General features: G+C 23.3%; 1 protein-coding gene across 3 annotated transcripts in view; it reads left to right on the top strand.

Annotated features, from left to right (window-relative positions):
* Nucleotides 1–14,375, top strand: part of LOC129607120 (uncharacterized protein DDB_G0287625-like) — a 52,038-nt gene that overhangs the window by 34,144 nt on the left and 3,519 nt on the right. Inside the window, exons 1-3 of one of the 3 annotated variants that reach the window (XM_055517861.1) lie at nucleotides 4,545–4,621; nucleotides 11,997–13,290; nucleotides 13,715–13,992. In XM_055517861.1, the coding sequence (XP_055373836.1) occupies nucleotides 12,015–13,290; nucleotides 13,715–13,992 (1,554 nt within the window). In that variant the 5' untranslated portion in view covers nucleotides 4,545–4,621; nucleotides 11,997–12,014. Of the gene's footprint in view, nucleotides 1–4,544; nucleotides 4,630–11,996; nucleotides 13,291–13,714; nucleotides 13,993–14,375 lie in introns of those variants that run through there. The other 2 variants (XM_055517860.1, XM_055517859.1) reach the window with 2 other exon arrangements.

The following is a 14,375-nucleotide window of genomic DNA, read 5'->3' as shown; positions in this document are numbered from 1 at the left end:
AAATTTACGTCTTAATCATTTCCAGTAACGAAACAAACGAAACGATTTTATAACATTTTTTTTAAATAAAACAAAAAAAATATAGGAAAAGAGAAAAACCACTTAATGTTCCATTTTTTACATCCCTTCCAAATCGTATACATACATATATAGTTTTCTACTTCATATTCAATTTGCTTATATTTTTCATTTTGCAATTTTTCGTTTTTCCTCTTTTTTCTTCTGTATATCAAGAAAAGAACACAAAAAAAAAGAAATCTATGTCCTCGCAAAGATAAAGTTTCATGAATCAAATAGCTCTTAAATAACAATAAAAAATAAATCCTCAATTTTACTTATGTATTTTGTATATATACTCGTTATATATGCCTTATATACTTGTTATATATCTGTATATATAAATTATATATATATATGGTAAAATTTGTAAGTATTTTTTAAATATATCCTTAACAACTTTTTATAGATATTTTTATTCAAAATAACAAAAAAAAAAAATTATTTTATCCTTATAACATTGTCAAAGTTTTGTTGGGTGCAAAATAAGTTATAACCCTCCTTTTAAATCAAATTAAAATGTCCTATTTCAATTTATAAATCTATATACTTGTATATATATACATAAATATACGTAATGTCTATAAGCCTTATTTAACATTGTTTAGAGTAGGTCAGACCGATTTATATTTAATTTATTTGTGTACAAAAAAAAATTAGAAATGAAAAAAAAAAAAACTATTCATATTATAAAAATCTAAATAAGTATGTATAAGTATGTGTGTATATAAAGGATGCTTGTACATTTTTACAAAATTGTAAATAAATAATATTTTTTTTTCTATTCTAAATTCGTACATATGTACATCGTCTGAATTCTGATTTGCTCTATACGCTATTCGAAAATTTTGATTTAAGAATGGTTTTATAGTTTTTGACGGGTGTTCTTTCACGTGACTCAAACCGTTTTTTACTATCTTCCTTAGTTTGTTAGATATTCGGTGTCGTTTTTGCTCCATAAACCACATTTTACAGATTTTTTGCGCTTATTTGCTCCACAAATTTTTTTTTTGTCAATGAAGCACATTTTACATGAAAAAAGCATGATTTCTTAATGTAAATTTTAGTATGCTCCATAGATGTAGTAAAATTGCTTAAAATTGCATTTATATTTTTTTTGAAAAAGAAACAAAACTTAAAAATTAAAGGTTAAATTTTTATTTGCTTCAAATTCATTGAAAATATATTAAAAAGTTTCTTTTTTAAATTTCTCGAATTCGTATTGGTGCCGAATGGAGCAAATTAGAACTCAGCTGACGACATACAAATATATAAATATTTTATCAATATCAATATCATGAAGAAAATATTCGTCATCATTATCATTATCATCATCAAAAAAAAAAAAAATAAAAATCAGTATAAAAATGTTTATGGTATTATAGACATTCTTACATTTTTACACACCCATACTTACATACATATGTTTATGTATATATATATATATAGTATATATGGTATATATGAATCATAATAACATGAACTTAAAGTAAAGCTCATTGATATCAATTATCCTTTCCTTTTGTATATATATAAAAATATAAATTTTTTTTTCTCTTGTTAAATTGAAATTAATGAAAGGAAGGAAAATATACAAAAGGATATATGAAAAATGAAAATAAAAAAAAATATTGATGAGTTCTTTTATTTATTTTATAAAAATATTTTTTTTTAATAATATTCTTATTTTATATATATGATATTTGTCTGTCTAGCGTGTTAAGTCTTCAAATTGTATTTTGACAATGACATTTAGTATTTTCATTCGAAATGGTTGCGGTATGCGGCGTGTGGTTTTTTGAACTAAAATATTATATTCATTAAATTTTTAGCAATTTAGTAATTTCAAATAATTTAGTTGCTTGGGTTTACGCACAACTAATTTGCATTCAAATTGTAATTGGAACACAAAAAATTGTAGGTATGTCAGAGTACTAGGTAGAAATTGCGTCAATTTTTCCAGGATTCATAAAACCCTATAACGAACACATATTTAAAATCTGTTTTCTTTTAAATTTGCAAGCTGTTAACGAAATTTGGGCCGAATGTAGAATCGAAACTATGAAGAAATCGAATTCATATTTAAATAATGAATGACTAAACTTGAATTATAAGTGTAGGCAATTATTGCTAGCTATCCAAGAAATGTACTTATATTTATACGCATATATACATTCAATTCTGAAAATTATTTATAAATTATAAATGAATTTGATTTGAGTTCTATTTATAATTTTCATGTTAAATTATTTTTTTTTTCGCATTTTCCAATTACCTTTAACATTTATTCTAACTTTTAATTTACTTTTATTATGAAAATAAGAAATTGTTATATTGTATGTATGGATGAAATTTTTTTCTCCTCATCATTATGTGACAATATTTTGGACTTTTTGAGATTAATTACACAAATACATACTTGAATACATAAATATACAAATATTATACATATATATACATACAAGCATTGATATATATATATAGTTTTGCAATATTTTATATATTTTTTTTCTAATTTTAACCATAAAAAGATTTAATTTTAATTTTGTATTACACATTTCGGAATTAAATGAAGAATATATTTTTAAAAAATTTGGTTTTACATTGTAGTGTGTATATGTATATGCATATATATATATGTTATACATATTTTGATTGCATTTCTCAAACATTATATAACAAGTTAATAATTTAGGTCTACAATGTATTTAATTTAAATGTATAAATTTGGGTAAAATTTTAAATGATAAAATGCTTGTAAAATTATATTAGAATTTGTTTGAGTCTGTCAAATAATTTTAATGTTTTTATAAAACTGTTATGATAATAGATATTACGATTACAATTAATATATATATAAAGTCTGAGTATATATACTGAATATATGATATATGTAGGTCTTATTGTAAATAAATATATTTCGTTAAAGAAATTCGTTAAGTAATTTGTAGTTTCTAGAACAATAATATTTTTGTTTGTCGATTTAATTGCAAAATTTGAATATTAAATTTAATATCAATCAATTAGACATTTTTTTTCAACTGTTATACTATTGAAAAAACATAAGTTTATTAAGAAAAAATTGCTGATTAATTCGAGTTTTAAGCGTGTTAATTAATCATATAATTGGAAATCAGGAGAAAATCTTCTTTGACTCAAACCAAATTGTCTAAGTCGGCTTGGCACAAATACAAGATAGCACCACTATACTTGAATAATTCTGTGTATTTAACTGCATATAATTCGGCAAAGTTTGCTTCACATTCAGAAGATTCTAAAGTGATCAAATTATAGCAAGAAAAATGCCCCGGAAACTAGAATCAACTGTTTTAGTGGAATAACATAGCTATCATAATTTTGAAAATCTACTTAAATTTAAAACATTTCTATAAAAACCGATTACGAGACTGAACAAAAACTAAATAAGAATTATAATTTTTAAATAAATTATAAGTATAATTATATAGTCTCTTAAAAATTGGGTCTGAACCAGGTTCCTTGAAAACGCAGTTTTAGTCTTACAATAAGATTTATTCAAAACTACTTATTTTAACCTAGCTCACTACTAAGCTCGTTTCAAATTTATATTTCAAAATATTACAATAAAAATAATATGAAGTATGAAGCAGTTTTAAATTGGATTATACAAAATAAAAATGTTCTACTCATTCTTAAACAAGTAAAATTATACAGAAGAAGAAAAATGAAAAAAAAAAATATAAAATTAGATCTATACAGACCTAACCAGTCTACTTTATTATTTTCTTTATGTTTTCTTCTTGTTTTTTTTTTTACTTTACAAGCATATTCTCAACTCAATTAGATGAAAAATATAATAGAGAAAGTCAAAAAGGTGAGAGAATTAAGATAACATTTTAAAATGATGATGATGATATAAGGGAAGAGGAGAACGAATACAAAAGGATGGAGGACGAAATTGAAAAATTGAACAAAAAGGAATAAAAAATAAAATCGCAACAATGTTATAAAAATGATTTATGTACATAAATATATCTACATACATTCGTACAAATGTAGGTATATAATATTATGTGCCTTTGTATTTGAGAAAAACACCATGCTCATATTTTCATTATTATTATATTTGTACATTTTATGATTTAACGTACATATATAAATTCTCTCTCAATTTTCTATTGTTCTTTATTCTTTAATTCTTCTCTCAATTACAGTTTAAATTGAGAAAAATAACTGTAATAACGGTATATGCGCAATACAATGTTATTTATTTTGTTATTGTTCTTTTACATACTTAAGTATAACATTCTCATATAGGTGTACAAAGATGCAAATTAACATACATACATTACATTTGTATATAAAAATGAATAAAATATAACAGTATTTTTATAAAATAATAACTTTATTTAAGCACATTACAATTTCAACTTAACGGTATAATATTATGTTTATTTTTTTTTTGTGTTTTGAGCATGATTGTAAAGAGTGGCGGGTAGCGGAACGAAAACGGATAGAAAGAATTTTTGAAAGAAGAATATTTTTTATTGAGAGAATTTCAGTTATATACGATGGATATGAAAGTGTATGTATGTATGTAAAATTAAATGAAATAAATTATATGCAACAATAATAACAAATAATAAAAATTATAATAAAAAAACATCATCAACAATAAATTGATAATAATAATGATGGCAATGATTGATATTGATTACAATGATTATAATGATTATAATGTTAGTGATTACAATCATTAAAATCATTCAAAGTCAGAGAGAATTTATTTAATTTTGTTTTACTGTTCTGTTTTGTTTAATTTTTGTTAAGTGAATTTTTTTCTTTATAAAAGAATATTAAAGAGAGGCGAGGCGAAATGTGAATTTGTGTGTTGAATTGAGTTTCTATGCAAGTATGTATGTATGTAAGTAAAAAAAAATTTTTTATTGAATTTGTATGTCAAAAGATTTTCAGAGACTTGTGCCCCTTATTTTTTTTTTTTTAATAAAATAATTTTACTAAGTAAAATGAATTACAATGGGGGATTTATTTTGAATGATTTAAACGATTTCACGATTTCTACTCCTTACTCGTCATAAACTAAAAATTACTTACATACATAAGTACATACATACATTCAGTCAGTTTAGTGTAGTAACATAAGGTGCATGCATTTAAAGTACTTGTTTACATTTACTCTGAGTTTTATAATGTAAAAATTTTATTTGATTTTATTTTAATAAAATTACGATTTAATACAAAATATAATATTATACTTTTATACACAATACAGGTATAATATATGTTATGAATGTATATGTATGCATTTTACTGGTATAACAGTTAAATATCTAAGTGTATATAGTGTATACTTTTGGTTTCGGTAAATTTTTGTTTTCTTAATTTGAGAGAATTGCCGTTTTTGCTTTTTGGTTTTTTGTCTTTTTCTTCTATACATTCTATATTCTTCATTCTACTTTATGTACCGTTATCATATTATTTTTTTCTTAAAAAAAAAAGTGTAGACCGTTAAATGATTTTAAATTGTTTGGTTTAAGTTTTGTTAAATTGTTTTCGGAAAATTTTGAAAGATGTATTTAAATCGGTCGTCTTATTTGTTGTCGGTCTATAAAACTGTTATATATCGTTTTTTTTTTTTTTTTTTTGTTTCTTCTCGTTTAATTTTTTTATTAAGTGTATATAACTAGAGTGTAAGTACTAAATGTTAGATTTTATATACAGTATGTAGGTGGGTATATTTAATATTTATGCAAATAAGAGAGTGTGTCTCTGCTTGACTATTATACGTTATGTATGTATAAATAGTGTATTATGCATTAAAGTATTAAAGTTTTATAATTTTATGAAGTAAGTTAGAAAAGAAAGGGAGCGAATTATGCTCTCCGTTTTTTTTTTTTAATTTTTAACACAAAGGAAAGTGAAAGAAAAATAGGGAAAAATTAAATACTTGTTTTAATTTTTCTTGTTCCTTATTAAATTAAAAGGACATTTTTTTTATTTGTTTTGTTATATACATACTTGCATGGCGTATATACGTAGGTATGTACAATATTTGTTATTATATTGTTATTATAATATTTAGTGCGTAAAAAATATTTGAACGTTTGATAAAAGTATAACAATAAAAATATTATAATTTAGTTGACAAGGTTATTATATTTGAAAATTATTGTTGATGTCGGTTATAAAATTATTAACATTTTGAAATGAAAATTAATTTTATATATATTATGTATAATAAATTTCTTAATAATATGGTAGTACATATGAGTGCGTGTATATATAATAATAATATTTAAAATAAGTGAAAAATAAATTAATATTATTATTATAGTCGTAACTAGGCTGTTATACGGTTGATATTATTAAATGGATCAGGTGTTTTCATTTTTCATTTTACTAGGTATGCCTAATTATTTTTGAACCTTTATACATGCATATTATATTTATAATTATATATATATATATATATGCAGACGTTATAATTATATATAAATTAATTATTTTTGTTGATATATAACAAAAATATTTTTATAATATTATTTTTATTGTACATAATTGTATTATAATTATTAATTTACTAAAATATAAAACTGGAATATTTTTTACTATACTTCAATTAAAATTTATTATACTTGAATATTATATACAAAATTCACACATACATACACATATTTACATGTATATACATACATATGTTTATATATACATACATATATATGTATATAGAATGTTTATTATCAATTAGGGATAATTAAATATGACTTTATATAAAATTAAAAAAAAAAGAAGAAAATAATTAACATGAAAACAAAATTTAATTACATTTTAGTGTACCTACGTAATATTTTATTATTATTTGAATTAAAATTTCAAGAAAAAGAAACTAAATATTATTTAATTAGATTAAGTGTATAAGAATGGAATTAACTCATATATCATAATAATTATTATTAAATGTGTATATAGTGTTGTCCTTGTTCTTCTTATAAACTGAACCATTGAATTTAATACCAATTATTTTTATTTTATAAAATCACATTAATTAAAAATTATAATGTCATAATTAATTTTTATTAACAAAAAAAATTAATAACTAATTAATAATAATATTAATTGTTAATAAAATAATTTTCGATTTAAATTATTTAAATTAATAGGTAATTATTATTATGTAAGTATAAATAAAAAATTTTATAATTTATTATATTTTATGATTTTTTCTGCTTGTATTTCCGTTTTGAATTGATGATAATTAATAAGTAATAAAAATAAACAGTTAATTATAAAAACATAGACTTAATTATAATTAATAAATGCAGTATATCGTGGGTGTTTCGTTAAAGTTTTCAAATAAATTCAGGAATTATTCTTTGATTAACTTTCAGTACAATACCGAATGGGTTGGGGAAGGGAAGGACGGTACAAATTATCCATTTTCGAGCTATAGGCTGTTGAAAAAAATATAAATAAAAACTTATAATTTTGGAGTCGTGAAACATAGAGTAACAATATTAGACACACTTGCGTTTTAAAAATAATTAATGGATTTCTATTTTAATTCTTGCGATTAATTATAACTGGCTTTTAGTTTTCGAGCTAAAAGTTAAAAAGCACGAAATTTCTCGGGAATTTTTTTTATCTTTTTTTTCGATACGTTGCAATAAGAGGTAACAGTCGTCTATACATTTTTTTCTTTAATCTCTCATAGTTTTGCCTGAAATTATTTGCAAATTTATGAGAAACACCCTGAACGAAATTAGAATATGTAGCCTATAGTTAAATCATATGAACTGTTTTGATTTTATACCTAAAACATCTAAAAATACATTGCGTGTTCATAATACGTTGTGATGTTGCAGTACTGCATTTCGCGCAGTTATTGTTCTGTAGTATTGCGTTCATGATAATCTCTAACAATTTTATTAAATTTAAATTTTTATACAAAAAAATGTTAATATAATATTAGACTGCGTGTTATTGTTACTGTAAAGCAATGTGAAGAATAATTTCCCGGTAGTTTCTTCATTTCCATTATTTATTAAAAGGGAATTTCCGTTAGTTATATAGTGTTTCCTGTTAATTATTTCATACTTTTCAATAATGATTGAACAGGCAATAATAGAATTTACTTTAGATATTTATTATTTATAGATTTTGAGTATATGAAAATATTTCTATCTTAGAACATAATAAGTAATAACCCTTAATTTATAACAAATTATTGTTATGGACCCAACTATAGTGTATGAGAGGCATGACCGGTACGCTACCTAGAATAATAATTTACGACTTTTTATTTGCTATTACAGTGGCTATTCTAAAAATTAAAAACAAAAATTCATATGTAATTAATTATTTGTGTATTTGAGTTAAAAATATGTATAAGCAATTAAATTTTTGTTATAAAAATTATATACTTAACATAAAATATATGTGAAATACCTACATATATATGACATTTGTATAAAAATGATGTTCTTTAGTACTAACATTTCGTGGCAATTCAATATATAAAAAGTGGAAACTTTTTAATTTATTTTAATTAAAAGTTGAAATATAAAAAGCAATTATTATTGGAAAATATATTATTTTGAACGTAATGCTGTATATATTTATATATTATTTATATAAGTATGTATGTATGCATGCAAAAACCATTATCCTTTTTTATGTCACATATTAATTATAACGCAAAATACTATAAAAAATATATTATGTGAATAATATTGTGGTATAAGTTAAATGTTTTCGAGAGAAATTTATAATGTCAGGTATGGTTAACAAGTGTTTTTGTTCGGACCAGATCGGAAAAAGAGAAATATTAAATTTTTGAAGTCAATTATTAAACAATTGATTTTAATTTTTATTTTTCAAAGAAAAGGAAACGGTTTATGATAATTAATACATGTAAAATGAGGGAAAAGAAAATAAGTTTTAATTAAGTATATTCGACGAACTGTGCAGCGCAGGAAATGTTATTTAAAACTAGAATGAATGTTTTATTAACGAAAAGAAGGAAATTGTTTTCTATAACAAATAAAATTCAAGAAAAAAAATTAATTGTATGTCAATTCTATGTGTTATTTGAGCTAACGTTTTCAAGAGATAACATGTCGTATTATGGTGGGTGTTCTCTGGTATATGCGCAATAGTGCAATTTGGGAGTACTCCGTGTAAGTGAAAAAATAAGAAACTGTATGCCATGAAACATATAGGGCGCATTTGCGGAAAAGCATGTGAATATCGAAGCCTGACGACTTATAGGTGAGATAGTTAGGGCAAAAGGACTAAAGTGAAAAAACCTCTCGATTTATTCTAAAATGATGAGACAGCACTTCCGTGCCTTTTTTCACGGAATGTGGACACAAAAATACAATAAAGCAAAGCTAACGCTTAGCCAGTTTGATTTGTTTTGGGAGTTTATAACCATCCAGGAACTTTTTAGGTTGGTTTAAAGTCTTCAATTGATGATAGGTTTGACGACTTTGGGTTCGCCTATATTTGTATTTCGGACGATAAATTTTATTGAAATTGTGACCCTCTTAAAAAAGCCGTTTGTGTAAATTTTAAACACTGTGGTTTAAATTATTTGAGTACTTATTAATTTTAATTTACTTACGAATTTGTATATGATAATTTCATAAAGCTATACTTAAGAATCACTATATCGATCAAGCTTAAATCAAATAAAATGTTTGTGCTTATTTATTTTATAATTAAATTTAGGAGAGGGATAGGCAGTCAGTCGCAATTACATGGAATTAGACGAAATATCTCTTAAGATCTTTATTCTTTAGTTTAACAAATAAACTGGTATTTCGTGGAAATCTTCGAATATGTTGTGTAAGATTGTTAAATATTTTCAAGTACGGTACGGGTAAAAGACTTTAATTTTTTGAGATGCTATATTACAGAGCTTATTGCACATAGCTACTTAACTGCGTAGTATAGTAGCAAGAAATTTTAAAAATAGAGTTTGGTTAAATTTACCAATACGATGCGGACCGTATATTATCTATGCCCTATTTGTGTGGTTATGAAAAAATGTATGTAAGTGTGACATACATAATTGCATGATGCATATTTCTACATGCATGCAATAATTTATATGTGTTTAGTTATATATTACAATATTGTTATATGATTATATATGCACTTACACATTTGTTTTTGCAACAAAAAAAAAACTGAATTTTGATTATAAATTAAATTTTAATTATTTAAATGAACGTTGGTATTTATTCTTAATTGATTTAGAAATAAAAAAAAATGACGACAAACATACATACATATACATACATATAAACTTCAATTATAAATAATTAAATAATAATTAATAAAAAAAAATTAACGAGGGTGTAGTTGAGGATTTCAATTATAGGGAAATTTATTTATAGCAGGTACATAAATATAAAACCTAATTAAAAATTGAATCTGGCAGATTGTTATTTAATATATATAAGTGCTTGTATACATGTATACGAATTTAAGGAAATTTTATAAATAGAATATAAATCGATATACGTTTGTTGCTACGAATAAATAATGATTAAAGCTTTGACATTAAGTTTAAAGTCCTGTAGTTATTATTAATAATTTTAAAAGAGAAAATTTGAAATTTGATGTTATTTTGTGTGTTACAAGTAATTGGTTTCTGGATGATGATAAAATATGAGTTCCATAAGTGATAGCCTTAAAGAAATATTACAAACGGGTTAACTGTTAATAAAGTGAAAAATTTGTTTTAAAATGAAAATGGCTTATGTTAGCGAATATCAAGCCGTTAACGTTAATGTAGATTTTGAAATTGTACTATATATAGATCTATGTCTCAAATTGCGAATTAAATATTCACTTGAATGTTAATCATATTTCATAAATCGTTATTGTATTTTAGACTAGTTTTATCTTGATATATCCTCATTTGTTAAGGGAGTTATTAAATGGAAAATGAAGCTGATAAACGCCCTAACCTAAAATAACCTAAACAAAAATCAACGAATTTCGATTTAATTCTGACAGCATGCTATATGAACTGCGCGAAACAACCTGTTAATTAAAAAAAAAAACAGCCGAAATTCTTTAACATTCTTGATGTTTCAAACCTTGTTTTAAATTATTTACTTACTAATATTAAATTGGAAATATTTTTTGAACTTTTCCTAATTTTAAGTTTATAATTTTAATATTTTTTTAAGTCTAAAGTACCATGCCACTGCAAATAATTATAAATTCTTATGTACCAAGAAAATTTTGAATTAAAAGAAATTTTTTCCTCCTAATTATTATAATAAAAACAGCATTAATTTCCCAGTTCTCAGTATACAAGAATAGTAAAAAGGATTTTCTATTTTTATAACAATAATTCAAGGTAAAATTCTATAATAATTAAATAAAAAGGTACTTTTTAATCCTTTTTATGTACATATACCTTTTATGCTAAAGTAATTCCCATTTCTTTTTACTTTAACTTGGTTTCCTTTTCTATATTATAGCATTTTAATTAATGTCTACTACGTGAACTTACTTTATAAAATCTACGCATTGTATAAATTTTAATCAATCCCTGCATATTAAAAGTAGAAAACTCTTTTCGAGTAGTATTCCTGAATCTGAATAAAATACCATTAAATAAATAAAATATGAAAAATAGGAAAAATTATTTTAAATAATTTTATTAAAGCAAGCCAGATTATTTTAAAAATTGTTGACATAAATGCGATCAGCTTATATAGAAGTAAACCAAAAACAAATGTGGAATAAAATATTTTGAGTTTTGAATATTCTTTCTGCTTTCCACATTAATTTCAGACGACTTTTTAATTATAAAATTTAAAATATACTAAAAATTTAAGAATATTAAAAATTTATTGAAAATTACCAGCTCTTAAATACATGAATTAATCATATTTATTTTTATTTTAATATTATAACAGGTGGTGTACATATAGAGAATGTCCGATATTGAACAATTTTTGAGAGAAAAAAGATTGCATCGATTAAAAAACGATCCCGGAACCAGAATGGTTAGCTCATATGTCTATCAAAATCCATTGACAGTACCAACAAAAATACCAACAACAAATTTTAGTAGCTTTTTATTTCCACCATCGACAATACATGCAGCATTTCCAAATTATGATGTTCCAAAAGAATTATATACAAGATTAATTGATCCAACAAGATCAGCAATAGCATCAACTATAACAGCACCAAGTGCTTTTTCAATACCACCTGAATCAAATAGAAATTTAAAAAATAATTTAATAACATCAAATCATCATGTACAAGATTCAACTATATTAAAAAATGATAAAATTTCAACAATACAAGATAAAAATTTACCGAATGATATGCAAAAAGAAATTTTCAATTTAGAAAATAAAAATTCAATTTTAAATAATCATTATCAAAATAATAGTAATAGTAATGATAATCATAATAATGAAGTATCTATAAGTTCATCAGCAACTCGTCCAAATACAGCACCACCATATTTAAAAAATAAAAATGAAAATTTGAGACCGTGTTCTGAACCTCGCCATTTAATAACAAATTCGACTGATAGTTTATATTCAAAAGATGAAAATCTTAATCAACAACATCGACATGATCAAATTGATGAAATTGATAAAATAAATTCATCATCATCGGTAACTGATATTAGTAATATGGAAATTGACGATAAAAATGATAAATTTAATAATAGTGAATCATCATCAGTATGTAGTAGTTCCGAGAATTTAAAAGCATTTTCAACAAATAATAATATTAGTACAACAAATATAGAAATAAATCTGCCTAAAGCGAATAAAGCAACATCTATTGGTACATCATGGCATCCACATGTTTATGCTAGGCCACCAAATAGGCCAACATCATATTTAATCTCTGATATATTAGGTTGGAGTGCACAATATAACAATAACAATAATAATAATCAATATAATATTCAACAAAAAAATAATAATAAAAATGAATCAAATTTAAATAAAATATTAGAAAATAAACAATGTACAAAGAAAGCTGAAAATATTATAAATGACATTAAAGTTCAAAAAATTAGTCAATTAGAAAAATTAAGCCCTCAACATAATGTATCAACAAGTGAAGCCAGTGAAGATGATAACAGTATATTCTCAGATCAACCATTAAATTTAAGTGTTAGCAAACGTAGTGAATCTGTTGCTACAAATGATGATGAAGAAAATGAAACGTCAGAGGAACGAAGTGAGTTATAAAATTTTTTATTTTCGAATATTATTCAAGAAATTTAAAAAAAATTTGTAATATAACTTGGGTTTGGGACTGAACGTGCCTTAAAAATATAATTTTTTTAAATGAAAATGAAAAATATAATTGAATCGATCTACAATTATTGATTGTATAACATTTTTAAGAAATTCTTGTTGAATGTAAGGGTAATATTTCAGCTAATTTTCTAGTTGACAATCACCTGATTGCAGGCCATTATCGGAATTCTTACTAATTGTGATAATTGGTAATATGTTTGACTACATAACGTCAAATTTATATTCAACTTCTGATGATAAAAACTGTATAAGACCTGAGTTCCGTCTATTACTATAAGAAATATACCTTTGTTTTTTTTAATTGTTTAAAATAATATTTAATTTTTATTTTAATTTTTCAGCACCAATTAAAGTACGTTTAAGTAAAAAGAAATTGTCACCACAACATCATTCAGATGATTCAAAATCAGCAAAAAGTTTAAAATTACATGAAACAACTGATGATTCAGATTCAGAATCAATTGATAATAATCAATCATCGTCTAGAAAGAAGAAAGCAAGAACAACATTTACTGGTCGACAAATATTTGAATTAGAAAAACAATTTGAAATAAAAAAATATTTAAGTTCAAGTGAACGTACTGAAATGGCAAAATTATTAAATGTAACGGAGACACAGGTTAGTATATCCATTAAGAGTAGATAATTTATTTTCCTCCTTTGTTTTCGTTAATTTTTCCAATTGCCAACTCCTAAACAAATCATTTTTAATGTCATAATTGCATGTCATGTACATACACTATTATTTATACTGAAAATTGATTGCAATCTATTTAAGAATAGAAAAAATGATGTAAGAATTAGTATTAATTTGTAAACACCCCAATTAATCGGAAGAAATCATGTCGTAATTATGATGTTTTCAAAATTCTAATTTTCCATACTGTATAAATACTATGTACATACCCTATTACGCATATGTATATAAAAATAAAGCTGTGTGTGCATTTCATATATAAATTGTATCGATTCAAGTCTATTAATATTTTTTCAATTTAATTT

Source organism: Condylostylus longicornis, unplaced genomic scaffold (genome assembly GCF_029603195.1).
Source record: "Condylostylus longicornis isolate FDR11 unplaced genomic scaffold, ASM2960319v2 ptg000026l, whole genome shotgun sequence".
In the NCBI taxonomy this organism is placed as follows: domain Eukaryota; kingdom Metazoa; phylum Arthropoda; class Insecta; order Diptera; family Dolichopodidae; genus Condylostylus; species Condylostylus longicornis.
This window is presented reverse-complemented; position numbering and strand designations above follow the sequence as displayed.